Source organism: Nicotiana sylvestris, chromosome 9, assembly GCF_000393655.2.
Source record: "Nicotiana sylvestris chromosome 9, ASM39365v2, whole genome shotgun sequence".
Lineage (NCBI taxonomy): Eukaryota > Viridiplantae > Streptophyta > Magnoliopsida > Solanales > Solanaceae > Nicotiana > Nicotiana sylvestris.
In genome coordinates this window covers 129,276,741-129,304,685 of record NC_091065.1, presented here as the reverse complement: position 1 = coordinate 129,304,685, position 27,945 = coordinate 129,276,741, and the positions used below count along the sequence as shown (strand labels likewise).

At 42.1% G+C, this 27,945-nt stretch overlaps 1 protein-coding gene across 1 annotated transcript; it reads left to right on the top strand.

The window, feature by feature from the left end:
* Positions 1–9,919: 9,919 nt before the first annotated feature.
* Positions 9,920–27,389, top strand: LOC104235508 (protein THYLAKOID ASSEMBLY 8-like, chloroplastic). The gene is made up of 3 exons (XM_009789293.2): positions 9,920–10,307; positions 12,602–12,988; positions 27,062–27,389. The coding sequence occupies exons 1-3, from the start codon at positions 10,002–10,004 to the stop codon at positions 27,089–27,091; spliced, it is 723 nt and encodes a 240-aa protein (XP_009787595.1). The 5' UTR covers positions 9,920–10,001; the 3' UTR covers positions 27,092–27,389.
* Positions 27,390–27,945: the final 556 nt, after the last annotated feature.

Genomic DNA, 27,945 nt, shown 5'->3' with positions numbered 1-27,945 from the left:
TAATGGTCAGTACTATTCTTGGTAGAAGAACAGGATGAGAGATCACATCATAGGAAAAAACTATGAACTCTGGGGCATAGTCACTGATGGTCCTCTGGCAACTACAAAGAAGAATGCTGAAGGAGTGGATATGCCAAAGACAAGAGCTGACTGCACTGCGGAGGACTTGAAGAAATGGGAAAAGAATGTCAAGGCCAAGAAATGGCTTGTGTGTAGACTGGGTCCAGACGAATATAGCAGGATTCAAAGTTGTACCACTATAAAGAAAATATGGGACACTTTACAAGTGGCTCATGAAGGAACTCCTCAAGTAAAGAGATCAAGAGGAACACTGATATATTCTCAATACGGGAATTTAAGTATGAAGGAAGGAGAATCTATCTAGGAGATGTACACAAGGTTCACAACACTAACAAATGAACTTAAATCTCTCGGGAGAATTATCCTTGAAGAAGACAAGGTTGAGAAAATCTTGACAAGAGTCTTACCAGTGACTTGGGAAAGCAAAATCACTGCTAGGAATCAAAGAACATTGCTACTCTCAAGCTGGACGAACTGATTGGAAACCTCACTGCCTATGAACTAAGAAGGCAAACTATGAAAATGGATACACCCAAGAAGGAAAGAAATCTAGCTCTCAGAATAGGTGAAGGTGCAGATCTGGAGGATGATGAAATGGCCATGATTACAAGAGCTTCCAAAAATTACCTAATGAGAGGAAAGAGTTCTTCAAGAGGTACAACCTTCAACAAACCAAAGGTTCCTGAGAAACAGACCAACGAGGGTTGCTACAAATGTGGTAAGACTGATCATATGGTCAAGAACTGTCCTCAATGGAAAATTGAGTAGAAGAAAGAAAAGGTTGAACGAAGGAACAGGAAGAAGGAACAAAGGATCAACAAATGCTATGGTTACTGCTTGGGGAGAAACATCAGATGAGGACTCAGAAGATGAAGCTGGAGATGAACAAGCACTTATGGCCATCGAAGAATCAGATGATGAACAAGAGGTATGTGTCCTTCATCTCAAAGACAAGATTAAATTCCTTTCTAAAGAAAGGTTATCTGAACTATTGCTAGACTTCATTGATAAGTCTGAGATAATTAACAATGAGAAGGAAGATCTGTCTAGGGAATGTGTGATATTAAAAGCCAAGTGCAAAAATCTAGAATCTAGGGCTAATGAGAGTGATAGTAAAAATGCTGAGTTGAAGAACCAGGTTCTTGAACTTGACACCAATGTCTTAGAACTTAGGTCTGAGAACTTAAAACTGAAACTAGGAACAGGTAAGAAGAAAGCTGATCACACACATCTTACCCTAGAAGAAAACTTAGAAAAAATGAAGGATGAGTTGTACATGAAGGATGAGCAGATAAAAGTCTTAAAAGAAGATCTAGGGAAGGTAAAACATGAACTAGACTATACTTGCAAATGGAACAAGGCTTCTGATGCACTTTCCTGGCTACAAGAACATCACAGTAGCAATAAAAGAGGACTTGGATATGGGACTCAAGTACCTAAGTGGGATCCTAAAAGCAAGTACCTCACTCTTTCTGAGAACAAAATCTGCACACACTGTGGCAAGACTGGCCATTACAAAAATGAATGTAATGCAAAAGAAAAGGCCAGTCAAAAGAACAAAGTTTTTGTTCAAGAGAAAAATATGCTGCCTGCGTGGGCTACAAGGAATTTGATTTACCCTTTACCTATAGAAAGGGACCCAAACTAGTTTGGGTTCCTAAGACTAACCCTTGATTTCTTTTTGCAGGTTCAGGTGAAGGGAAGTAACCAAATATGGTACATGGATAGTGGTTGCTCAAAGCATATGACTGGAAGTAAGAACCAATTCCTTTCCCTTGCGGACTTAAAAGGAGGTAATGTCTCCTTTGGAAATGGGAAGAAAGGTAAGATTATTGAGGTTGGAAAGGTAGGTAAGATAAAGTAGGTAAGACAGACTCACACTCCATTGAGAATGTCTACTTGATAGATGGCTTGAAATACATCCTGATCAGTGTGTCACAACTGTGTGACAGAGGTAACCTTGTAGCATTCACCTCTACCAAATGCTTTGTGATTAACCCTATCACTAACAAGATTGTTTTGTAGGTAAAAAGAGTTAACAATATTTACATTGTAGATTTGCCTACTCTTTCAGAAAATGAACTCACCTGCCTAAGTGTATTGGATAATGATCCCCTCCTATGGCACAAAAGACTTGGTCGTGCTAGTCTAAATCAGCTCAACAAATTAGTCTCCAAGGACTTAGTGATAGGGCTACCTAACATCAAGTTCAAGGAAGACAAAGTTTGTGAGGCTTGTGCAAGGGGGAAGCAGGTAAGATCATCCTTCAAAAGCAAGAAAATAGTAAGCACAACCAAGATGTTGGAACTGGTCCATATGGATCTCTGTGGTCCAATGAGAACCTTGAGTAGAGTGGAAAGAAATATGTGATGGTACTTATTGATGATTATTCTAGATTTACCTGGGTACTATTTTTAACATCTAAAGATGAAGCATTTGACATGTTTACTGCTTTTGTTAGAAAAACTCAGAAACAATTAGATAATCAACTTGCATCCATTTGGTCTGATCATGGAACTGAATTTGAAAATGCTAAGTTTGCTGAATTTTGTGATGAACATAGTATAGATCATAACTTCTCTGCCCCTAGGACTCCTCAACAAAATGGAGTAGTTGAAAGAAAGAACAGGACTCTTGAGTACATGGCTAGAACTATGCTTCTTTCTAGTAAACTTCCCCACAGCTTCTGGGCAGAGGCTGTAAACACTGCATGTTATATTATCAATAGATGCATGACTAGACCTCTTGTAGAGAAGACTACCTATGAGTTACTTAAAGGGAGAAAACCAAATATATCCCATCTTAGGGCATTTGGATGCAAGTGCTTTGTGCACAATAATGGAAAGGACTCCCTAGGTAAGTTTGATCCTAGAAGTGATGATGGAGTATTCTTGGGATATTCTTCACATAGTAAAGCATATAAAGTGTTCAATAAAAGAACTTTGTGTGTAGAAGAAAGTGTGCATGTAGTGTTTGATGAAACTAACATTCTCTCTGAGAGACAGAAACATGAAGATGAAGTCATTGGACTGGTAAAGGATTTGACTGAAGTCTCAACACAAGTTAAAGTGGCACCAAAAGAAGGAACAGGTGATGGAACAGGTTCTTCCATCCAGGGCAACCTGACAGGGGGAACTGATCAAAGAGGAATTGAAACTAATCCCCTAAAAGAACATGTTCATGACCCTGTTCCTCAGCAACAGAACATGGGAGAAACATCTAGCAGAAATCAGCTGGTTGTGAAACCTCACAAGTATCAAAGTTCTCATCCTATTGAGAACATAATCACTGATCCAACATCTGGAGTCAAAACTAGATCACAATTAAAGAATTTGTGTGCTTTTGATGCCTTCTTATCTCTTATTGAACCTAAAAATGTTGTTGAGGCTTTGTAGTATGCAAATTGGGTGAATGCAATGCAAGATGCACTCAATTAGTTCGAGAGAAGTCAAGTTTGGCATCTAGTTCCAAGACCCAAGGACGGGTCAGTTATTGGCACAAAATGGGTCTTCAGAAACAAACTTGATGAAGATGGAACAGTTACAAGAAACAAGGCAAGACTGGTGGTCCAAGGTTATAGCCAAGAGGAGGGTATAGATTATGATGAGACTTTTGCTCCAGTTGCAAGATTAAAGGCAATAAGACTCCTCATAGCCTTTGCAGCACACATGGAATTCACTTTCCATCAGATGGATGTCAAAAGTGCCTTTCTAAATGGCTACCTAAAAGAAAAAGTGTTTGTGAAACAACCTCCAGGGTTTGAGAGCAAGGAATGTCCTGAGCATATGTACAAATTAGACAAGGCTCTCTATGGACTCAAGCAGGCTCCTAGAGCATGGTATGAACGACTGTCCAAATTCCTACTTGAACATGGATACAAAAGAGGTAAATGACAGTACCCTATTCTTAAGGGAAAAAAGTAAGGATCTCCTTGTGGTACAAATATATGTTGATGACATAATCTTTGGGGCCACCACTGATAAACTAAGTAAGGATTTTACCAAATTAATGGGGAGTGAGTTTGAAATGAGTATGATGGGTGAGCTTAACTTTTTCTTAGGCTTACAGATCAAACAAAGCCAAAATGGAACCATGATCCATCAACAGAAGTATGTAAAAGAGCTGATCAAAAAGTTTAAAATGGATGAATGAAAGGAAATAGACACCCACATTGCAATTGCCACTAAATTAGACATAGATGAACCTGGTTCATCAATTGATTAGAAGTTGTATAGGGGTATGATTGGTTCACTCTTGTATCTTATTGCCAGCATACCTGACATAGTTTTCAGTGTAGGTCTTTGTACTCGCTTTCAGGCTAATCCAAAAGAGTCTCACTTGACTGCTGTCAAGAGGATACTAAGATATTTGAAAGGCACCACTGATCTGTGTCTTTGGTATCCTAAAGGTAGTAATTTCAATTTAGTAGGATATGTTGATGCTGATTATGCAGGTTTCCTTGTGAATATGAAAAGCACCTCAGGTATGGCTCACTTTCTTGGTTCATGTCTTGTATCATGGGCCACTAAAAAGCAAAATTCAGTGGCCTTATCTACTGCTGAGGCTGAATATATTGTTGTTGCCTCTTGTTGTGCTCAATTGCTATGGATCAAACAGCAGCTGGTAGATTTTGGCATTGAAGTTGGTTGCATTCCTATATTCTGTGATAACACTAATGCTATAAGTATGACAAAGAACCTTGTTCATCATAAGAGGACTAAGCACATAGATGTTAGACACCATTTCTTAAGAAATAACTATGAGAAAGGATTGATCTCCATAGAATTTTGTGTTACTGATAAACAAATTGCTGACATCTTCACTAAAGCACTAAGTAGAGAAAACTTTGAGAGGAACAGGTTGGAATTAGGGATGATTAAGATCACCTAATAGGTCTAGCTCAGAATGCACAATGAAAAAGAAATATGAAAAAAAAATTTGGCTAGGAATTCTGAACTTGTGTAAATATCCAGATTAATTCTTACTCAGCTTCATACTTTAATTAGTATATTCCTGTGACATGTGTTTATATGACTCACTGACCTCTTACAAAATTTTCTCTATTATGGCATTTGAGGCATGTTCAAGAGACTTCTAAATGAAGAACCTGGTTCATCAGTATAGGTTCATATGAAAGCTAAGATATGTTTTCTATACTCTACATAATTAGAAAGATTAATATTTAAATCATGAGCAGAAGTCCTATAATTGTTCAATTCCTAGAAAATTCTATCTGTTAGCTTTGAACCAGTTTCGTCTGCCTAGAACTCTAAACCGAAAAATTTGCCTAAAATCTAGGGAAGATAAACCGATCATTCAAAATCTGGAATTTCAGGTTGATTAGACCTCTAATTGACCACTACTAAAAGCTGTTGTTACCTATTAAATGTGTATTTCTCTTTAAATACGCATCATTTCTCCTGTCATCTTCATAATTTTAAACCGTCAAAAATTCTTCTTCACTTTCACTTGCCCTCTTCTCCAAAACTCTAATTACTAATTCTCTCAAGAAACTAACGATCATGACTAACCCACAAGACAATCCTTGAACTCCTCCACCACCAACTCCCTCAAATGCATCCACACCTCCTCCACCTAATACATCTCCAAAACCTAGAGAAGGGTGAAAATACTTGCTCGAAAGACTGTTGCATCTGGGGCTCTGAGAAAGAAATTAAATGAGAAGTTGAAGGCAAGTCAGGCCCAAAACTCTTGGGTCTTCTAACTCTGAAAAGACTTAAGAATCTTCATCTAAGGTAATTCCTTCTATGTCTGAAAATCTAGAAACTAGGTTTGTTCTGGTTGGTATGTTAAAGATGTAGAATTACCAGGGTCAGGAAGGAGTGGAGGTAAAAAGAATTCTGAAAAAGAAAAAGAGAGAGAGGGTGCATGTGGTGAAGAGAGGGGAAATGGGAAAGGAGTAGTGGCTGCTATCTGTGGGGTTGCACAAGAAAGGGTAGAAGATAGTGGCATGAAGTCAAGGGGAAGTGGTTCTGGAGAAGCTGCTGAGGGGTTGGTTCATCTGAGCAAACAGAGAGATGAACCTGTTTCATCTACTGAAGAGACCCTAGCAGACCTGCTGAAAAAGGTTGGGGCAAGCTATGACCCAAAGAAACGCAGAACTCGCATAACAAAAGCCCCAAATGTTCCTAAGCCTTCCAAGAAAAGAAAGGCTTCATCCCCAACACCTACTGCCTCTTCATTGCCAAAGGGTAGAGCCACAAGAAGCAGGGTGAAACAGAGTGAAGCTGATCTACAAAGGGCTTTGGCTGAAAGTAACAAAAAGAAAATGGATAAAGGAAAGGGAAAGATTGCAGAATCCTCAGAGGCTATTGAGGAAGAGGAGATGGAACTGGTCCATCAAGAAAGGGGTACATCAGTGGAGGTTCCTACCCCCAAGCCCAAAAAGCCTAAGACTTCCTCCAAGAAGTCTTCCTCTGTGTCTGAGGCTATTGAACTTACACTATCCAAAAGGACAAGATCTGCAGGGAAAAACAAACAATCAAATTTTTTTAAAGATGATGACTTGAGTGGAGAAGAAGAAGAAGAAAATGATTCTGAGAAGGAACATGATAAGCTTGCCATGTTTGGCAAAAGAAAGATTTTAAAGGGTAGATTGCTGAAAGACTTGGTGGAACCAGGAATGATGAGCTTGGTGGATGTTTTAGCTGCTTAGGGATGGAAGGAAATGGTCTTTCAGATGGATGGTAGGCTAGCTAGAAATGAGCTAATTGAATTTATGGCAAATGCTGCGGTTAAGGATGGCAATGTTAGTAGCCTGGTGAAAGGAGTTCAAGTGCAGTTTGATGCAAAGAAACTGGGAGAGATCCTGGACATACCCTCTGAAGGGTTTGATGACTATACAAGGCAAAGGCGGCCCTGCCTGGACTTCCTCCCTACTGCTCTTGCAATCACCAGGAGGCTTTGTGATTCAGAAGGTGTGAATCAAGCCAGGGCTGTGCAGAAAAGTGAAATGAGGCCTGAGCACAAGGTCTTGTTTGAATTTGTCAACAAGTGTTTATTGCCCAGACATGAGAGAAGGCACATTGCAAATTACATGGATCTAGTTCTTATGGAGTGCCTGGAGAGAGGAAAGCAAATCAACTGGCATGCCTCATTATCAAGATGCTAGACAGGGTCATAAATGGCTCCAAGGCTCATGCTACTCCCTATGGCTTTATTCTAACCACAGTTCTGGACAGGCTCAATGTGCCTCTGAAGAAATGGGAAATGGCCTCGAGCAAGGATCACTTTGGCATCAATACTCTTCTTGCTTGTGACTATGCAGTCAATGTCATCCCAAATGAACCTGGTTCATCCCAGAAGGCACCCATCAATAGCAAAGTTAGGACTCTGGTTCAGGAATGTGTAGCCAAGGATGCTGAAATAGCTAGGCTCAAGGCTCATGTGACTGAAGTGGAATCTGAGAGGGATGGTCTCAAAACTGAGCTTGCCAAAGAAAAGGAGAAGAATGATGGAATTCTTCACAACATGTTGAATCTTCTCCAAACCCAAACCCAACCCTCTAGTTCCTCCAAGCCTTAGGACTCCTAGCTTTTGTCTCCTGAACTTGTTTAGTGCCTTAGTGACCCAGATTGGGGATTTTTCTATCTTTTGTTTTTGCTCATGGTTTGGATGTTTTTCTTTCTTTTTGTGGATTATTGGTGGCAACATATCTCTGTCAATGATAACTACTGTTTTGTTCTTGTTCAATGATTAATCTGTCCTTGACAGTTTAAATATGTTTACTTGATTACTGATGATTACACCTTGATTGCACTTGCAGTTGCCCCAGTGGCCATGAGTACTTATTAAAATCTGGGAGTCACACTTTGTATGCAACCTTTCGATGATGCCAAAAGAGGGAAGAGACATTGTGCTTTACATATTCTGAAATAAGTGATATTTATAACCTAATTAAACAGGTCCTTGATGATAAGTGAATTTTCTAAGTTTAGTATTGATGGTTAAGCTTAGTTCTTACAGGTTCCAAATCAGTAAAAAGCACAGAGTTTGTCATCATCAAAAAAGGGGGAATTTGTTGGCCCAAGAACAGGTGAAGTTTTGAAGATTGACAAAAGAACTCAGGCATGGACCAGGTCCATCTTGTGAAGCAACAGTCATGATCAACCTATACATGTGAGTTGCACGTGAAGGAGATAAGTCCTACCGATCAAGCAGCAATATCTCCTGATCTAATCGAAAAGGTTGCATATTGGATAAGGGGAGAAAGTCTCCTTATCTGAAGAGAACACAATCTAGGATGAATATAGTGTTAGAGCTTGAGATCATCATGAACTCTTCCACGATAGAAGAGCAGCAATTGAGTCCCAATCAAACTCTGATTACTAACCTATTAAATGTAAGTGTTGTTCTCTTTTACAAGTTATGCACATACACATAGGTTATACTAAATTGAGAGCAAAAGAGCAAGGCGATTTTGCAAGCAATTTATGTGTCATTTGAGTGTGCACTCCTGAAGCTACATGAACAAGATAGAAGAACCAGTTCGATTGTGTCTATCTTTTATTCTAGTTCAATTGTAGTAGGTGATTTAAAATTGTACCTTTCAGCTTTCATAGAAGCAATTGTATTAGGTACCTAGAGTGTTCAAGTTATAGCTAACTTGAAGTTGTCGCAACAGGTGAGGCTATGTGCCACAACGGGATTAGGTTAATCCTTAGGTTTACAGAGAGTTTTTGTAAATGCTGTTTTGGCTCAGTGATTTTAGTGGAAGTTTGGGAAAATCCTACTGAGTAGTAGATCGTAGTTTTTTCACCTTTTGAGCTAGGTGTTTTCCACGTAAAAATCTCTGTGTTCTTTATTTTCTGTATTTATTATTCCGCAAACAGTAGTAGTTGGAACACCTAAAAGCTATAGTTTAGTTGAGCAAAAATTGGGTACCACACAAATCACCCCCTTCTTGTGTGGTATTGACGCTTAAAACATCAACTACCGATAATCTATACACATCCTCATCGACCCATCCTTCTTTTTAACAAACAACACCGACGCACCTCAAGGCGAGACACTCGGTCTAATAAAGCCTTTATACAACAAGTCCTGCAACTGTTCTTTCAATTCTTTCAACTCTGGCGGGGCCATACGATATGGCGGAATAGAAATGGGCTGAGTGACCAGAGCCAAATCAATGCAAAAGTCAATATCCCTATCGTGTGGCATCCTCGGCAGGTCTGAAGGAAATACCTCTGGAAACTCACGAACAACGGGCACAGAATTCATAGAAGGAACCTCAACACTGGAATCACGAACATATGCCAAATAGGCCAAATATCCCTTATCAACCATACGCCGAGCTTTCATATATGAGATAACCCTGCTGGTAGAATGACCAGGAGTCCCTCTCCACTCCAAACGAGGCAACCCCGGTAATGCTAAGGTCACGGTCTTGGCATGACAATCCAATATAGCATGATATGGGGATAACCAATCCATCCCCAGAATGACATCGAAATCCACCATGTCGAGAAGTAGGAGATCCACATGGGTCTCAAGACCCCAATAACAACCATGCATTGAAAAATGTCCTTTTTTTATATTTTTAGAATCTTATATATATATATATATATATTGTATTTCATCACCTTATTTGCTATCTCATCCATAAAATTTCTTTCCATTGCTAGCATCTAATATTGCTCATCACGCTTAAAAATAAGAAAGGAGATTTTTGCGTGTGATTCTTGAAGAGAAATAACCTTATTTATTTGGGTTTTTAATTTTTATATGTAATTGACTAGTTTTCGTAAGTGTATAATTAATAGAGTTTAGTAAATTGGAACTTATTTGTAACATTTTTGCAAGATTCCAATTCTTCAATTTATATCGAGTCAAATAAAATTGAAACACATTTTAATATAGTTTCCTTCTAAGTAAAGCTCTCACCTAATTTCGCTTTAATGGCTTCCCTCAGAATTCAATTTTGTGAATTGGGTTTTCTACAGTTTTCAAGAACCCAAGTCAACCTTTCAATGAGGAAGCAGAAAACTAGGTGTAGTTTTAGAAATGGAGCGAGAAAACCTATGTGGAGGTCAAGGGTATTGTCCACAGAGGCAATTCAAGCTGTCCAGTCTCTGAAACTAGCCAAATCACCTGAAAAAATGGAGGAGGTTTTGAAAATCAAGCTTAGTAGGCTATTGAAGGCTGACGTGTTGGACACTTTAACTGAGCTGCAAAGGCAAAATGAGGTTCACTTGGCTCTCCAGGTATAACTTCTTTCATCTCGCCCTAGCTCATATGAAGCTACTTTTTTCTTGAAAGTAGAGGTACTCTTTTTTGCTCCCTGTTGTCTTACAAGTATGTATGTTCTTAGGTTTGTTTGAGACATATTAGAGCGACGTATTACATGTTTTGGTTAATGATTACAGTTTTTGACTGTTAGAAAGCATAAAGGAAAGGTGGAGTAAATAGTTTTGATGTAGACAAAAAGGTTTTGATATTGCTAGTTAAGCTATGACTTGATGCAACTGGATGCTTTTTCTCTTTTCTTTTTGAGCAAGTCCTATACTCTTATCTATAGGAGACCGGTGGCACTGAGGATCATGATCATTATTTTAAAAAGGTATAGAGTTATAGGTTAGGAATCAAACTGTATTATTAGGAAGCATGAGGAATATTTGAAAGCAGTAAAGATAGTATAGTAATTATGTCCATAGACAAAATTGAACATGTAAAAAGATTTTCAAGGAAGCTTATTGTTGTATTAGCTTTGCTTTGGCTTCAATCTTTTTGAATGGGGTCTCTTAAGGTGATTAATGTGACCTTGTTTTACGAATTTGGATTCTTTTTGGAAACGGATTAGTGCTTGTGCTGCGGTATGCTATGCACATTCTGCAATGAGCCTGAAATTGCATGTCTGCTCTTGCTCTTCTTCAGCTTGTAATGTTTTAGAGAAGTTTGGTAGCTTCCAATGTGTATCTTTATTTTAATCTATAGGGTCCAAACTTGGGAGGACCAAAATAAATTCCATAGAAACATGTCCAAAGCCGATCTTTTTTCTGAAACTTTCTTTAACCACCCATTGATTCTGTTGTTAGGGATGAATACTACCAATTTTTATTTGTATATGATGTCGATTCATTTGTTTAATTTGTTTGAAACACATACTGTCTGAGACAACAGTTCTATGTGATGGCTTAAAATGCAATTGGATTGCATAAATTAATAACTTCAGGCAGGTCAGTTTCCTATAAATGATCTAACAGAGGATTTGAGCTTTGGGTGGGTGGTGTTTTTTTTTTTTTTTTTGGGGGGGGGGGGGGGGTTTGGAGAAGAAATGCAATGCTCTACAAAAATAGAAGGCTTTTAACCTACACTTTCAGAGAAAATGACAAAAATGGTGTGTTAAGTTTGAGGGTAGGTTCAAAGTAGTCCATTAGGTATGCACTGAGCAGTTTTGGTCCTGCAAGTTTACCAAAAAGTTAAAATTTTTAGTTTCCATCAAATATTTAGCGAACTCTATCTGTTAGATTGACGGGAACTACGAAAAGGGGAAATTAGCAGGAACTCACATTTAGAGATATAATTTTTGTAGTTTCTGTTATTTTCGATTTAGTTTTAGAGTCTGCAACAGCTTTTTAGTGTGTAATTTTGGCTAATTTTTTATATCTTTTTGGTGTCTAGTGCAATTTTTAGGATTTGATGGGACTTTCCTGGTATTTAAGGTTTATTTTTTTTCCACAGTTTCCATCAAATCTAACGAACATAAATTGTTAAATATTTGATGGAGACTAGAAGTGTTAACTTTCGACAAACTTAAAGGACCAAAACTGCGTAGTGCACATTTAAGGGACTAGTTTGAACCTACCCTCAAACATAAGAGACCATTTTGTCATTTTCTCTACACTTTGACGATGAAATGTTATTTTTCCATTTAATTTAATAGGCAGAGGAATATCTTCCATGACATGGTTACAAAGATGTTGACAATATGTCTCTTGTAATGCTAGACTAGTTAGTTTTTTATAAATGAGAAACACGTATTCTTGTTATAGAACAACTCAGTGTTACTTATCTGTGTTTCTATTAACCTTCTTTTGGGGGTTGAGGGGTTGGTGGGGCTGCCTGGGAGGGTGCTGGACGTAATGTCTGAACTTAGCTCTTCTACATGTTGACGTTTGCTTCTCATTTGACGTTTTTGACTGTTTGAGCACGGTCATGCACAGATGTGGCAGCTTAAGATTTGCTTCTCACTTTGTTGTGTCTTAGCATTCAGACTTTAACACCCCCCAACTTAAAATGTGATCATGATCAACTTGATCTCGTAAAACCTTTCATTCTGATTTTGAAGATGCAGACTAGACTGATTAAAATCCCATACTTTGTGGAGGAAAGCATACTAGATATGGACAAAAAGACCAATATATAGCTCTTTCTTTCTACTTGGTGTTTTCTCTTCTTGCCTATCATGAAAATATCTGTTCATGGCTTCCTCCCATCTTACTACTTCTCCTTATTTTTTTCTTAAATGTGCACTTATCTGAAAACTATCAGGGTTCAGGTGTTCAACTTTGTCAGGAATGAGGAGTGTTATGTACCAGATTTATCTGTGTTCAATAGTATGATAATGATGCTGGGCAAAAACAAATTGATTGGAATGGCTGAACAACTCTTTGTGGACATGACGAAGGAGGGCTTACAACCAGACAGTAGAACCTATACAGAGTTTATCGGGGCATACTTTAGAGTAGATCTCGTAGAGAAGGCAATGGAAATGTATGAAGTGATGAAGAAATCAGGATTCCTCCCAGATAAGTTGACTATGAGTATTTTGATAAGGAGCCTTCAAAAGGCCGAAGAGAAAGACCTTGTGGCTAGAGTAAAGAAAGAATGCGCCGACTATATTGACTATCCAGAGAAATTTCTAAAAGAAATTGAAAGTACCAATGTAAGTAGATCAACTCCCTGTAACGAATATCAATTTTCCATACATGGAGTTATAGTTTACTGCTATATGTGTTCTTCATTATTGTACTGAAATGGAAGCTACACTGTCATTCTGGTATGCTCTCCGACCTCTGCACTGTGGCTTTAATTTTTTTCTTCATTCCTCTTCATAAAATCTTTTTGTTTATTCCTATGTCATGCTAAAGTTCACGTTCATTTGTAGCCATGCCATCACCACATGAAGGAGGTAGCATTAAATGGCCAATGCTATTTTTATACATGATTTTTCTGGTAGACGAAGCTTAGGATAAGGTCCAAACTAAAATTGGCGTTGAGAGGAATAGTTGAGAGTTTTAATTTTGATTAGATTGGATGCTATTTAATAAGATACCTGACTATGTCAGCATGCATGTTTACCGTGAAAATGGTAACAACAATTAAATTTGTAAATGAGATTCTAAAAATATGTGATCTATTCCCGAGCTAGTTGTTAGAGCAGTTGATGCTAATAATATGGAGTGTAAAGATTAAATACAAGCTAAAACGGGATGATAATCGAACCGCAGGGCCTGCTGCCCGGACGTGTGTCTGGTCGATGAGGAACCTCGGGGTCGACGTCGGGGTCGAGCTCGAGCTATCGGGGACGGTCGGGGATGGGATAACCGTTGAAGATATAATTAAACAAGGCTCTTTATGGCCAATACTAAGTTATATGATGAACAAATAAGAAAGCGATGAATATCGAGGCGACCTCGAGGCAGTGAGAACGAACATGCTAGAAAGAAAGAGAGAGAAGATATTATTGCACTTTTGTAGAATAGTTGGAGCTCTGCCTTTACATGGTGTTAGACTCCCCTTTTATAGAAAGGGGGGGAGTCCAATCTTAGTACAAGATACGTTGCGTGATGCAGGAAATAGGATGGGACAATCGATTAACTCCGCGATGTGTGCGTGGGCTGATACCGAGCTGCTTGAATAATCCTGATCGACCTCGGGTGCATTCTTTTAGAGATACCTGCATTCGCTGAGGCTTTGGCCGACATTATCCTTGGCGGAGTGCCGCTCGATCTTGCAGGAAGTGACCGGCCCGAGATCCTGGGCTCCCGGGATCACCCTTCGAAGTGTTCAGTCGAGGAGAAATCAGTCTCCCAGATTTTACCGTGTACAGATAGTCTCCGCGTTTCTTAGAGGGAAGTGATAAGAAATGATTTTGACACCCCATTTCTCGATCCCCATAACGGCATCGCGCTGGCGGTGCAGCCTTCCTGCTTCTTACAAGTGTCGAGGCATTCTGCCTTCCCGCTTCTCTAAGATTACCCGAAATGTTGCGATTCTTCGATCTTTTGTTGATATCGGTTCAGCTTCTATAGACGCATTAATTGCGCCTGCTGTTACGCCTTCCGAGGGCGGTAATAGCGCCGTCAGTTACTTTGCTCTCCCTATAAATGGGGCTTTTCATGGTTGGCCTTTTATCCAAATTTCCTTTGGTATCCTTCTTTCCTTCCTTTCCCGCTATCTTGAATTTCTGCCATCTTGTCGTGTCTGGAGCTTGTGGCCTCAAGATATTGTGCTGTGTGTACCGTGGCCCAATCCTCGGTTCTCTTTCGATAGGGCGAAGTTGTGCCGTTGTGATGCCGTTGTTGTTGTTGTTGTTGCTGTCGTTGGCCCGGGGTGATGAGGTAGAGGGTCGATTTCCTCCGCCCCGGGGTACTTTGGATTATGCACCGCTGCTCAAGAGGGGGCTCGAATTATACACCGCTGCTCATTCTCCTCCCTCGGCTCGGTGTGTTACACCCCTTTTGGATTCGGGGGGGGGGGTGTCGGCAAGTCTCTGCCGGCTGTTGCCTTCCGGGCCGAGGCAACGTCTCAGGAAGTGGCTTCAAAATGGCAGTACTGGCGGAGCTCGTACTAGCCAAATTTTTCACCCAGCCACTTCTCGCGTTCTTTCGGCTTTTCCTTCGTCACTTTGCTCTTCTCCCCTGCCTTTCTTTTGAAGATGCCATTCCGGGAGGCTTGGGATGCGGTCCTCGAGGGAGTCGGCCTTTTGGAAGATAGTCTTTGAGGTCATATGCCTGAGAGGATGACGACGGAGACGCAGCATGAATAGGCTAGATCCTTAGGCTCCTGCTGTATGCGTATCATTTGTACTTCTTCACTTTTTCGTAAGGATTCTCTACGAGCTTTTGTAATCATATGTAATGTAACTATATGTAAGGACCCCTCGAGGGTCGTTGTAAGCAAATACTTGTATAAATACAAAGATATTTTCTTGATTTCTTCCTTCGATACTTGCTATATTTCTTTATATTTTTGGCGGCTTCGAGTGCATGATCCTGTTTTGTCGCCTGTGACATTGGCTTTGAGTATTTTCTCCGGTCTTTGATGAAACGGCTTCTCATGGGGTCTTTTGTGATTTCTCGAACCGGACCCGAATTAGGCCAATAACCTTGGGCCGCCGGAACCCTTTCCCTTCGTGAAGGCGTGGATAACATCTTCGGGCCCCATAATGGCCTTTGAGAAGAGGCTTTCCTGAGGATTCGCGATCTCGGGACGCCGGTGACTTCCTGGAAGTAATCTCTGAATGGAGGCCTGGCCGTGTCTCGGGCCGCCCTGGTCATTACCCGGAATCTGTTTTGCCCGGGCGTTTGTTAGGGACGCCCATTTCTTCGTAAACTGGCCTTCTTTGGCGGAGGCTTCTTGAGGCTAAACGCCAATTTGGTAAAGGCATTGTTGGTCTGCTAGGGCGCTGCTTTGCTATGCCGGAGGTCTTCGAGGTTTTGCATTACCTCGAAACCAGAGGCGGTACTGATGATCGGTGTCTTTGATTGGGGTTGACTCGTTCCGTCCCTTTTCGTATGCAGTCGTGAGGTTGCTTCCGTTTCCCGGGGGTCCTCGGGGTTCGCTGATGTTGTGATGCTGGCGGGTCATGCCCTTAGATGCTGCTTATTTGGGGGACGGCAAAGACCGAGCACGGCGGTAGATGAGAAGTGTGCTTCGCAATCATGAAGGAGCTTTTATCAGGGCGAGACGAGCCCGAGCTTATGAGGAGAGTGCATCATTCGAGCCTAGTGTTTCTGAAGTTTTTAGTTTCGGAGCGGCGGTTCCTTTGGCCAACAAGGGTTGGGCTATCAGGAGGATGTTCGGTCGTCGAGTAGGTTTGCCAGCTTCACTTCGTGGTAGGTTTCAGCACGATCCCTCCGTATCTCGGGTCTTTGAGTTGCTCTGTCAAGGGGCTATACTTCGGGGGCCCCTGAAGTACCAAAATGCAGGCTTCGAGCTTTGATCTGAATGGATATAATTGTGAAGATGTAGCTTGATTTCTCAAAAGTACGGATTGGGAATAACCGGCGCCTGGATTGGCATAGTACTGAGCTTGGACCTAGGATGATGAAGGAGTGGCGACTTGTTGCCGATGATTGAGCTGGGTCGGAGCGGGCTTTCGAGGAACACGTTCGTCGTAGATTTTCGGGACAGGCATTTGGAGAGACCTATGCCCAGGGTTTCGTACTTCTAGAAGGATTTGCTTGAGTGAAGGTAGTCGGGCGCGATACCCAGTTTTATTGCCGATGCCATGAAGAACGAGGCTGGGGCTGGTAGGCCGTAACCCTTTAGGGGTGGAGCGTAGATTTTGCCACTTTGTATTTTGCTGTTTATAGAGCATGCTTGTAGATGGAGAGCGCACCTTTCGTGCATATATATATAGAATGAGAGAAATCTTGAAGTTTTACCTCCTTTGTATCTCTTCCAGTGTTGCCTTTAATCCGGCGGGCTGGCTTCCGCGTTTTGGCGGGATCTTCGTGGGTTCGGAATCGATCAGGCAGGCACGGGGGATTTCAAGCGCGATCCTTGCTGCGAGCAGGTGTTGAGAATTCTACGTGTTGCCCAACTATTTTAGGCTCGGTCTCTGAGTCGGGCCTTTAACTGAGCTTGCCTGCCCTTTGTTCTTTTGTGCCCGTGCGGGCGGATGGTGATTGTCTTCACTTTTTGCCCTCGGGTATTTCGCTGTTTCAGCTAAAAGACAAGGCGGATGAGCTGGAACAACTCTGAGGCGAGTTTGGCAAAACCAAACGTGAATTTATCGAGCCACAGGCGTATGTGAATGCCCATTTTGAGGCAAAAGAGGGGGCTCAAGTCGGGGCTTCTGCTGTCGAGGCGCAAATTCAGGCTGCCCGTACGAATGATTCTGCTCGGACAAAGATGATCGTGATACGCTCGTCCGAGCTTTCAAGGGCGAAAAGCGAGGTGGTGATGAATAATACTAGGGCGGAGACAGAAAATGGCAGTTTATTCGAGGAGTGCTTCTGTTGCTTAAGCTGAATTGCAGAAGACCCTCGATCATGTCAATAACGGCAAGGAGTATGTGAGGTGTAGATCCCGAAGGGAAATCCTTGAGAAGATTCACTCCAGGGGCTTTGATCTCTCGGCGGAGATCGAGCAAGCCAGAGGAGAGGGGTACGATACCAAGTTCCTACTGTCCGATGTGGAGGACGATGAGGAGGAGACCGTCGGGCTATAACTGCCTGAAAAAAGCGGAATGATCGTTCCCTGCCTTCTTTGTTGTGTATATACATAGCTTTCATTATATGACACAGGCTGAGGTTGCGCTTCGTCGTCAATAAGTAGCAATAAGAGGGGAAACCCCGCAACTTGTATCTTCTGTATTTTTGCTCGTTGGAGTTTCAAATTGGGTCAATTTGATCCTGGATTTGCCCTTAGGCTTGCGCGTTTTAACTGTCTTAGGGTTCAGTCTCCGAGTCGAGACCCGACTCAAGTTTAATTTACCTTTGAGTTTTGCGTTTGTCTGAGCTGGCGATGGTGGCATTTATGCCGTGCCCTTAGGCATATTGTAGTTTAGCCGTTTCGGGTCTAGTCTCCGAGTTGCGTTGCGATTCGAGCTTCAATTGACCCTTTAGCTCTTTCCTGCCTGCATGGGCGGATGACGATGACCTTTCGTGCTTCGGGTCGAAGCGACCTTACAGATGGGTGGCCCGGAGGCTCACTCGGTTGGTGATGGCGGCATTTATGCCGTGCCCTTAGGCATATTGTGATTTAGCTATTTCGGGTCAAGTCTCCGAGTCGCGTTGTGATTCGAGCTTCAATTGACCCTTTAGCTCTTTCCTGCCTGCATGGGCGGATGACGATGGCCTTTCGTGCTTCGGGTCGAAGCGACCTTACAGGTGGGTGGCCCGGAGGCTCACTCGGCTGGCGATGGCGCCATTTATGTCGTGCCCTTAGGCATATTGTGGTTTAGCTATTTCGGGTCTAGTCTCCGAGTCGCGTTGCGATTCGAGCTTCAATTGACCCTTTAGCTCTTTCCTTCCTACATGGGCGGATGGCGATGGGCTTTCGTGCTTCGGGTCGAAGCGACCTTACAGGTGGGTGGCCCGAAGGTTCACTTGGCTGGCGATACTGGCATTTATGCCGTGCCCTTAGGCATATTGTAATTTTAGCCATTTCGGGTCCAGTCTTCGAGTCGCGTTGCGATTCGAGCTTTAATTGACCCTTAAGTTCTCTTCCACCTGCATAGGCGGATAGCGATGGCCTTTTGTGCCGTTTTTTTGGTCGTCGAAACCTTTCCATATGTGGCCCGAAGGATCACTCGGCAGGTTGACAGTGGCATTTATGCCGTGCCCTTAGGCATTTTGTAGTTTAGCCATTTCGGGTCCAATCTCTGAGTCGCGTTGCGAATCGAGCTTTAATTGACCCTTAAGTTCTCTTCCGCCTACATGGGCGGATGGCGATGGCCTTTTACGCTGTTTTGGTCGTTGAGACCTTTTGATATGTGGCCCGGAGGCTTGTATAATTAACTATTTTGGATTCGGTCTCCGAATCGGGTTACGATTCGAGCTCACTTTAATCCTCAAGTTGTCAATTTTTTAGCTGGCGACGATGGCTCTTACGCTGTTTGGTCGTTGAGACCTTTTAATATGTGGCCCGTAGGCTTGCTTAGCTGGCGACAATGGCTCTTATGCTGTTTTTGCCCGTGGGCTTTTGTAAGCTTTGTTTTCTGCTCATTAAGGTCTTTTGAAAGATTTTTGCCTGGCCCGTCGTTGGTTCCGGAGAACCTCGATTTCAAGTCGTTATCGACAATATTTGAGCACCTCAGAAGGTTCATAGCTCGTAGGCTGAGTAGGTCGAAGCCTTTGTGATTTGGAGCTGACATGGTCGAAGCTCGTTTTTGCCTGTTGAGGGAAGCCTGTTTTAACCGGTTCTTTTCGAAGTATATTCGAAGTAGTGGCCTGCGATTTTTGTTTAGCGACAGTCGGCCGTCCCCGAGTTGCGTTAGTATGGTTGTATCAGCCGTTTTGACCGTAGTCATACGTGTTTGGCCGGAGCCATTTTTGATCCCGAGTGACAGTTCAGGCGTCTACACCGAGGGTATGCCCTTTCGGGATTCTTACAAATGCCACTTATAGCCTGAACTTCGGGATTTTCATGCCTGTTGAGGTCTTACAGTTTGTCATGCCTATTAAGGTCTTACAGTTTTTGTAATGTAGAATAGATCTGGTTACGCCGAGTCTGCCCGCTAGGGGTCTTACAGTTTCGGGTTTCCCAGCGCATGGCGATTGGCGACGAATGACAGTCTTCGAGTCATTGAATTTGTTTAAGCGTGAAGAACGCTTTTTGTGAGCTCGGAGTTGCGTTGTAGGGGCTTTGTGAGCCCGGAGTTCCGACCCTGGGGTCGTGCGGGTGCTGAATTGCTGACGCTAAGTCTCCGAGTATCTCGGGACGCGTTTGGTGGAGAGGCCCCTATCGGGGATATACTTAAGATTTCCTCGCTCGGAGAATAAGGTGTTGAAAAGATATCCTTTTATTGCTTGGTGTAGACATACATCGTCGTGATATAATTTGTTGTGATGAGTTGACCTATATCGGGTAAAAGCCGATCGCTTGGAGGTTTATCGTACCTGAAATTTTTTGTGATTTCAGAGCCTCGAGCCGGAGGCCGTTAGGGGCGTTTGAACTGTTGGCATCCTTTCCCGAGTTTTTCGGGGCGTTTCTGGCGAAAGGATTTGTTACCCTGTTCGGAGAATGATTTCCCTTCCCCTTTTCTTTTTTGACAAAAGGCATTTTTTGATTGCTCGATACAATAGTACATGTTTTTGTCGACGGGGCCTGACTATATCGGCCGTCTGGTCCGACTCATCGTTTTCCCACAGGAAACCTCATTTGGCGCTTTTCAAAACTCCTTCGAGCGGGCAGTTTTTCGGGGGGAATGCCCCTCGCCTATTCAAAAGTCGGCCGCTGGGATAGTTTTGAATATTTTGCGGAGTTCCCCCTTAAGCGGCTTGCAGACGTTGCCTCGTTAAAAACCTTGCCGGTAAAAACCCTTCTTCTGGGATAAAAACTCGGTTGAAGGAAAAGAGTGCAACGAGTGCGCCTTTGGGGCCCTGAGGTCTAGCAATAGCACTATTGTCCCGGCAGCTCTGATCGGGTGCCTGCACGAAGGTTAATTCCGAATAATAATAATAAAAAGAAGAATGGTTGTACCTTGAAACGAGGTATGTCGGCGATGCCTTGGGATCGATCTATTATAACTGCCCGGGGGCGGAGATGCTGCGTGGATCTTTTCTCTGTTTTGTCAAGTTCGACCGGGGGCGAGTCCTAGTTTGCTTGTTGTTTCATTCGGGGGTGGAGGCATGAGCGTTGGTACTGCGTCCTGTATAGCGAACATTTTCCTTGCTGCGTGTTGTTCCTCGTAGACAGTTTTGACCCGTCCTTTGTCGGGAATTTTATTGCCTGGTGGAGGGTGGATGGTACTGCTCTCATGCAGTGTATCCAAAGTCGTCCAAACAAGGCGTTATACCTCATATCTCCCTCGATGACATGGAATTTGGTGTCTTGGGTTGTGCCGGCCACGGTAACCGGAAGGATGATTTCTCCTTTCGTCGTTTCGCTCGCCATGTTGAATCCATTGAGGACCCAGGTGGCGGGCACGATTTGTTCGAGCAGCCCGAGTTGTTCTATCATTCTCGACCTGATGATATTGGCCGAGCTACCTGGATCTACGAGTACACGTTTTATCTAAAAAGAATTTACAAGAAAGGAGATTACCAGGGCGTCGTTGTGGGGTTGAGACAGGGCCTTTGATGTCCTCTTCGCTGAACGTGAGGGCGTCTTCGGGGATATATCCCCGAGTCTGTTTTTCTCTGGTGATGGATATTTTTGTCCTTCTCATTACGGGTTCCTGCGGGGCATCGGCGCCCCCCATGATCATGTGGATGACGTGTTGTGGCTCGTTTGCCTCGTTTTTCTTGGTTGCTTCCCTCTCTCAGAATTGATTTTTGGCCCGATCGCTGAGGAATTCCCGGAGGTGCCCTTTGTTGAGCAATCGAGCCACTTCCTCCTGTAGCTGATGGCAATCCTCAGTCCTGTGATCGTGCGTGTTGTGGAATTCGCATACTAAGTTGTAATTTCTCTGCGAAGGGTTTGACTGTATTGGTTTGGGCCGCTTGGCGTCTCTGATCTTGCTAATGGCGAACACGATGTCTGAAACGTCGACGCAGAAGTTGTATTCCGATAAGTGGGGCGTGTTTGTTGGCGCTATGTTTCGATCAAACTTGGTTCTGTTGGCGAGCCCTCGAGTGTCCTGTCCTCAATCCATCCTTCGATCGTTGCGAGGTAGGTTGCTCCTTGGGGCGTCCCTTCTGTCTTCGAGGTACGGTTGATACCTTTCTTTGTTTGGTTTCGACTCTTTTACCAGGAGTCTGTTTGGGTATACTGAGCCCGAAGGGGCTCCTAGTTGGTCGTCCTCGGCCCTAATCTTCGACTGGTACCGGTTGTGAATGTCCGACCAGGTCACGACCGGATATTCGATCAGGTTCTGCTTCAGCTTTTTCGAGGCCACCGAGCTTCGTTCGTTCAGGCCTTGGGTGAAGGCCTATACCGCCCAGTCGTCGGAGATTGGCGGCAGCTCCATCCGTTCCATCTGGAAGCGAGACGCAAATTCCCGCAGCATCTCGTTCTCTCTCTGCTTAATTTTGAAAACATCAGACTTCCTTGTTGCTACCTTGATGGCTCTAGCATGTGCTTTTACGAAGGAGTCTGCCAACATGGCGAATGAATTTATGGAGTTGGGAGCCATGTTGTGATACCACATCATGGCCCCCTTCGAAAGCGTTTCTCCGAATTTTTTCAGCAACACGGACTCGATCTCGTTATTTTTTATATTATCTTTTACTGCGCAGGTATAGGCAGTAACGTGTTCGTTGGGGTCGGTGGTACCGTTGTACTTAGGGAGTTTCGGCATTCTGAACTTTTTAGGGATGGGCTTTGGGGCCGCTTCCTCAGGGAACGGCCTCTGTATGAACTTCTTCGAATCCAAACCTTTCAGGATTGGGGGTGCTCCCGGGATTTGATCCACCCTAGAGTTGTAGGTCACGACCTTTTTATCGTTGGTTGCAATCATCTTCTCACTTGACTCGATCCTTTTGGTGAGGTCCTCGAGCATCTTCACTATGGCGGGGTCAGCTACTAACTCGTTATTGCTTGATCTTTCGGGTACTTGCTCGGCGGGGGGGCTACATCCGGTACTGCTGTGCTGGGAGTTCTCGGATGGCTTTGCAACTGAGCAATGGCCAGCTGCTGTGCCTGCAACATTTCAAAAATAACATGAAGACTAACTTCCTGTTCTTCCCGGGCCAGGGTTTTTTGAGCTTCCTATCGGTCGCCATGCCGTATGCTCCTGTTGGTGTGAGAAGTTTCGTCGACTTGTTGTGCGTCCTGTGAGTCCGCGTCCGCTAGAATCGGTCCGGGCGCGTTATCTGGATTCTGTAGTGGTGCTTCGACGACCGGGACAGCCACGCCATTTTCCCTGTGATTCTCGAGGTTGTCGTTCTCGACTTCGTTTACCGAGCCAGACATTTTGACCTGAAATCAAAGGATCTTGGACAAGAAAAAGTGTGAAAGATAATGTGCGTTTGTGCAATGAAACTAGCAAGAAGATAATCACTATTATTTTTAGCCCCACGGTGGGCGCCAAACTGTTTGCCATGAAAATGGTAACAACAATTAAATTTGTAAATGAGATTCTAAAAATACGTGATCTATTCCCGAGTTAGTTGTTAGAGCATTTGATGCTAATAATATGGAGTGTAAAGATTAAATACAAGCTAAAACGGGATGATAATCGAACCGCAAGGCCTGCTGCCCGGACGTGTGTCTGGTCGATGAGGAACCTCGGGGTCGACGTCGGGGTCGAGCTCGAGCTATCGGGGACGGTCGGGGATGGGATAACAGTTGAAGATATAGTTAAATAAGGCTCTTTATGGCCAATACTAAGTTATATGATGAAGAACAAATAAGAAAGCGATGAATATCGAGGCGACCTCGGGGCAGTGAGAACGAACAGGTTAGAAAGAAAGAGAGAAGATATTATTGCACTTTTGTAGAATAGTTGGAGCTCTGCCTTTACAGGGTGTTAGTGACTCCCCTTTTATAGAAAAGGGGGGAGTCCAATCTTAGTACAAGATACGTTGCGTGATGCAGGAAATAGGATGGGACAACCGACTAACTCCGCGATGTGTGCGTGGGCTGATACCGAGCTGCTTGAATAATCCTGATCGACCCCGGGTGCATTCTTTGAGAGATACCTGCATTCGCTGAGGCTTTGGCCGACATTATCCTTGGCGGAGTGCCGCTCGATCTTGCAGGAAGTGACCGGCCCGAGATCTTGGGCTCCCGGGATCACCCTTCGAAGTGTTCAGTCGAGGAGAAATCAGTCTCCCAGATTTCACCGTGTACAATGTAGAGTATGGAAATGGTGGAAGTTTAAAATTAATATAGAGAAATGATATGCAGATGCCAATGTTAAGAATGTCAATAAGCCTTTTAAGAAAAAGAAAGAAGAATGTCAATAACTTTACCATTTCAAACCCAAAAAAAAAGTTAAAAATGTCAATAGAAGTCAGTCGAAACTGAACCCCTTCATGAGAACTATTTGAAGGGAGAATGCATAAATTACCAATGTGAAGACAAGAGGAAGAGAAAACCAGTGTCATGCAATAAGTAGATCTAATATCTTGATGTCATAAATGTTGGTTTCCATTGCAAACCGAGTAATTGATGTGTTATCAATGTAATGGCAAGCAAAAGGCATTATTTACTCCCCGATTTCTTAGTTAAGCTTCAGCTCTTCTTTTTGACATCTAATTCAATTATCATCATCCTTGTGTTAATGGTGCAAACCCACTTTTGAAGCCTTAAGAACCTCTAACCTTATCCCCTACGTAACTATTGTCAGAAACTCACGAGTTTTGGTCTTCTTGTTGCACCTTCATCCATTTTTCTGGGGCATTATTGCACTTAACTAGGACTAATAGGATTCAACTTCATTTCGAGCATTTCTTTAGTTTGCATTCAACTCCACCTATGTGAGCTTAGCATATTTTGTCTGTCAAATAAAAGAAGGCATGATGAATCTTTTAAACATTAAGATCGTTAGGACGTGTTCATCTGAGCATGTGACACATCGGCAACGCAATGCTACTTGGCTGCTAGGGAGTATAGTAGTGGTTCCTACACCATAGATAGGTGTAGGTAAAGAAGCTACTCCCCCCACGTAGCGTTGCTAGATGTAGTAACTAAGTGAGTTTTTGGCAAAAATCATCCTTAAACTATGGCTCAAACCAAGGGTACATCCTTGTCTTATCCTAGTAAACAAAAATCATCCTTATACTATTTAAAAAGTTGCAAGAATCATCCTTCCATTAAATTTTATCACAAAAACTAACAGCATCGTCAAAAGATCATGTCTATCACGTGCCTTTTCCCCTCAATTTTCCAATATTGTCCCTCCTGCCCAATCGACTTTTTCAAGAACGTGCTGACCGTCTTCTTTTTCCTTCTTAATTTTTGTTTCCTCCCTTTCTTCTTCTTCTTCTTCAAGAAAACTAGCAGGATGAACTAGGTTCTGCTTATTTCTTCTTTAAAGTTGCTGTTATTTAATGAACAAAAATGGCCTACACTGAAATAACTTCTCCTTAAGTTATCTTCTTATAACAAGCAGATGATAACAAGAGATTGGCACGACCTTGAGGTGGAAGTGCATTATGATCATGTAAAATCTTATATTTGTGCCGAGCTTTGATGAGGGTGCCGATTCTCTTTGTGTCAGTTTTATTAGTCTACCTATAAATGAGAAAAATTAAAAGGTTCTAGCTCTAAATCAAGAACCTGAAAGTCAGAAACTAGATTAGTTCTCTTCCATTTGTCGGAGTGAGTGGTTTCACAATAGTTGAGCTAAACCGGAGTTGGAGTCACATTTTAAAAACAAACCTTGCATCATCACCTCAAATTAAAGATAGAATATCAAAATCTACCGTACGTGCATTGAAATACATGTTGCTGCTTAGAAAGTCAAAACTCTTCCACTATTTTTAAAGGCTTTGCACTTTCCTCTCCAAAAGGAAGGTAGCAAGAAATAGTATAGCATGAGATCGGAGAGTTCCAACTATCATACCATAGTTGGGTGTGAAGTTCATATGGAAAGAAACTTCTAGTTTTGAAGTCTTAGTCCTTTTTGGCAAAGGTGGAAGACGATCGGGTAGGAGGGACAATATTGGAAAATTGAGGGGAAAAGGCACGTGATGGACATGGTCTTTTGATGATGTTGTTAGTTTTTGTGATAAAGTTTAACGGAAGGATGATTCTTGCAACTTGTTAAACAGTATAAGGATGGTTTTTGTTTACTAGGATAAGACAAGGATATACCCTTGCTTTGAGCTATAATTTAAGTATGATTTTTCCAAAAACTCTAACTAAGTGAACACGAGGAAAGTCCAAGAAGATTGGCATATATTAAATGGCCCCAGGGCTTTGTTATAGTGGAAAGAGCGCAACTTGTGATGTGTGAAATTTAGGCGCACATTACGGATTCGAATCCTTTTAAAAACAAAAGGTTGTATTTAAGTGGAGAAGGGTAGACGGGCGAGCCCATTATCCATAGAGTTTCGAAGTGTGCACCATTGACCCTTGTGGATTTCTGGATTATCAAAAAAAATTGGCACATGTTAAATTATGTAATTTTTCCCTTGTCCTAAAACTTTAGCGCGTGTTACATTTTGGGTTTTTGGGATAGTCAAATAGGAATTGAGTGGGAATCATTGTAAAACCATCACTTGAGGATAAAGTTGTAGAACTAAAATGAATTGGTGATAACATTTCTTGTTGAGACTAGCGTGGGGAAAGGTAACAATCAACATAGTTAGTGCCTTACTAAGTAAAGATTAGATGAGGAAACTAAAACTAAATTCGGGAAAGATGTGGATATTTTGATATAAGGGTCAAATGGCTAGCAAATCTTTGTCGAGAGAGATTTGAATGGATGTGTGGATAGAAATAGTGACAGATTTGGCCGAGACTTTACCAGTACTAAAAGGTAGGATAATTTAAAGTTTGCTCTAAGTTATGATTTTTAGCCAACACCTAAAAGGAGAGAACACCTAAGTTGCGGGTGATACTTTGACCTTAGTCCATCGATAAATTTGGGGGAGTACAGCATTGTTGTTGATGGTGATTTCTCAAAGAATCCACCTGTTTGAATTGAGGATAACTTTTTATGTGGCAGAATTACTACGGCCTCAGTTCTAGTTTAACAGCAATGAGTCTTTTTATTTGAAAACTATTGGAGCTTCTTAGTTCAGTAGGTCTTTAGAGGGACCTCCCGTGCAATTCCTTTTTCTAGTACAGTTAAATCACATTATGTCAACGAAGTGCCTGTTTATTTCCACTTTACCCCTTACTTTATTTCCCTTGAGAAGTAATTTTCTAGCTTGAGCCCAAAACAACGTCCCTGTCTGCTTCCATGGCCACATGTTGCCTACTCAATCAGAAGGAGATGAGGTCTGGGAATTTCAGAAACTAAAAGAGAGTTGTTTTGTTAAACTAGATTGAAGTTGCTTATTTTCTCGTGTCATTTGCCTTTACCTGCAGTTTTGAGTATTCTGAAATAATGGTCAGAGAAATGTAAATAAGACAAGTTGAGGACTTGCCCCTAAAAATGTGAAATTGTTACATTTCTGTACTTTGATTGACTCAAGCTGACGTTACTTTCTTTTTCCATTCCTGTTCCCAGTCCAAGCGAAGGTCGCTCTATCTCGTCTGAATTGTTGAAATTTATCTACAACAACCTACGAGTTCTGCGTGGAGCTCTTGGAGATATGTAACTATTGGAAAGCAAAAACATAGTAGAATATCCACATGTATTTAACTATTACTACTTGTTTTCTTGGTACATGGAGGCGTTTATTTATTATCTCAATGAGGACTGTTTTGTGAGTAAGGTGGAGATGTGATTTAACTAGGGCTCCTTTTGGCAAGTTGCTTGGTATGGTGATGAAATGCTTTGCTAGTACAATACGTAGAATTAATAATATATAGCTTATGATGATTTTAACTTTCAATTAGTTGAAAAGTGGTTTTGATCCTTAAAGTTGATTCGAACTTGAATATTTATCGGAATTATTATTTGAAAATTTCAAAAATAAAGTTTAGGGGATTCGAAACCATTGAGTGACCGAAGGAGCTTGTCTACCATCTACTTATCACTTCCAAATGTGAATGTAATTTGACCTTAATAATTACGTAGTAATCACTGGAAAAGAGAGGGAGAAGCTAATGAGTCAAGATCAGAGTAAACGGAGGAGCAAATGGGCTCAATTTATATGATGCTTGTTTCTGATATGACTGGTGATTTCATGTTTCTGATATGACTGGTGATTTCATGTTTCCGTTTGACATTAAATCCCATTTTCTTCATCAGTTTAACATTCTTGTTACCAAATCATGACTAGAATATAACTTGCACTTTCTACAAATATGACAGGCAATTTTTTTACATCATGTTACTTTGGTAACTGCAGAAGATTGGATACCCACAACAACAAAAAAGAAATAATAGAACTAATTGAAGATGGAACAAGGAAGAAAAATAAAATAACTGGAAACTGATTAAGATGA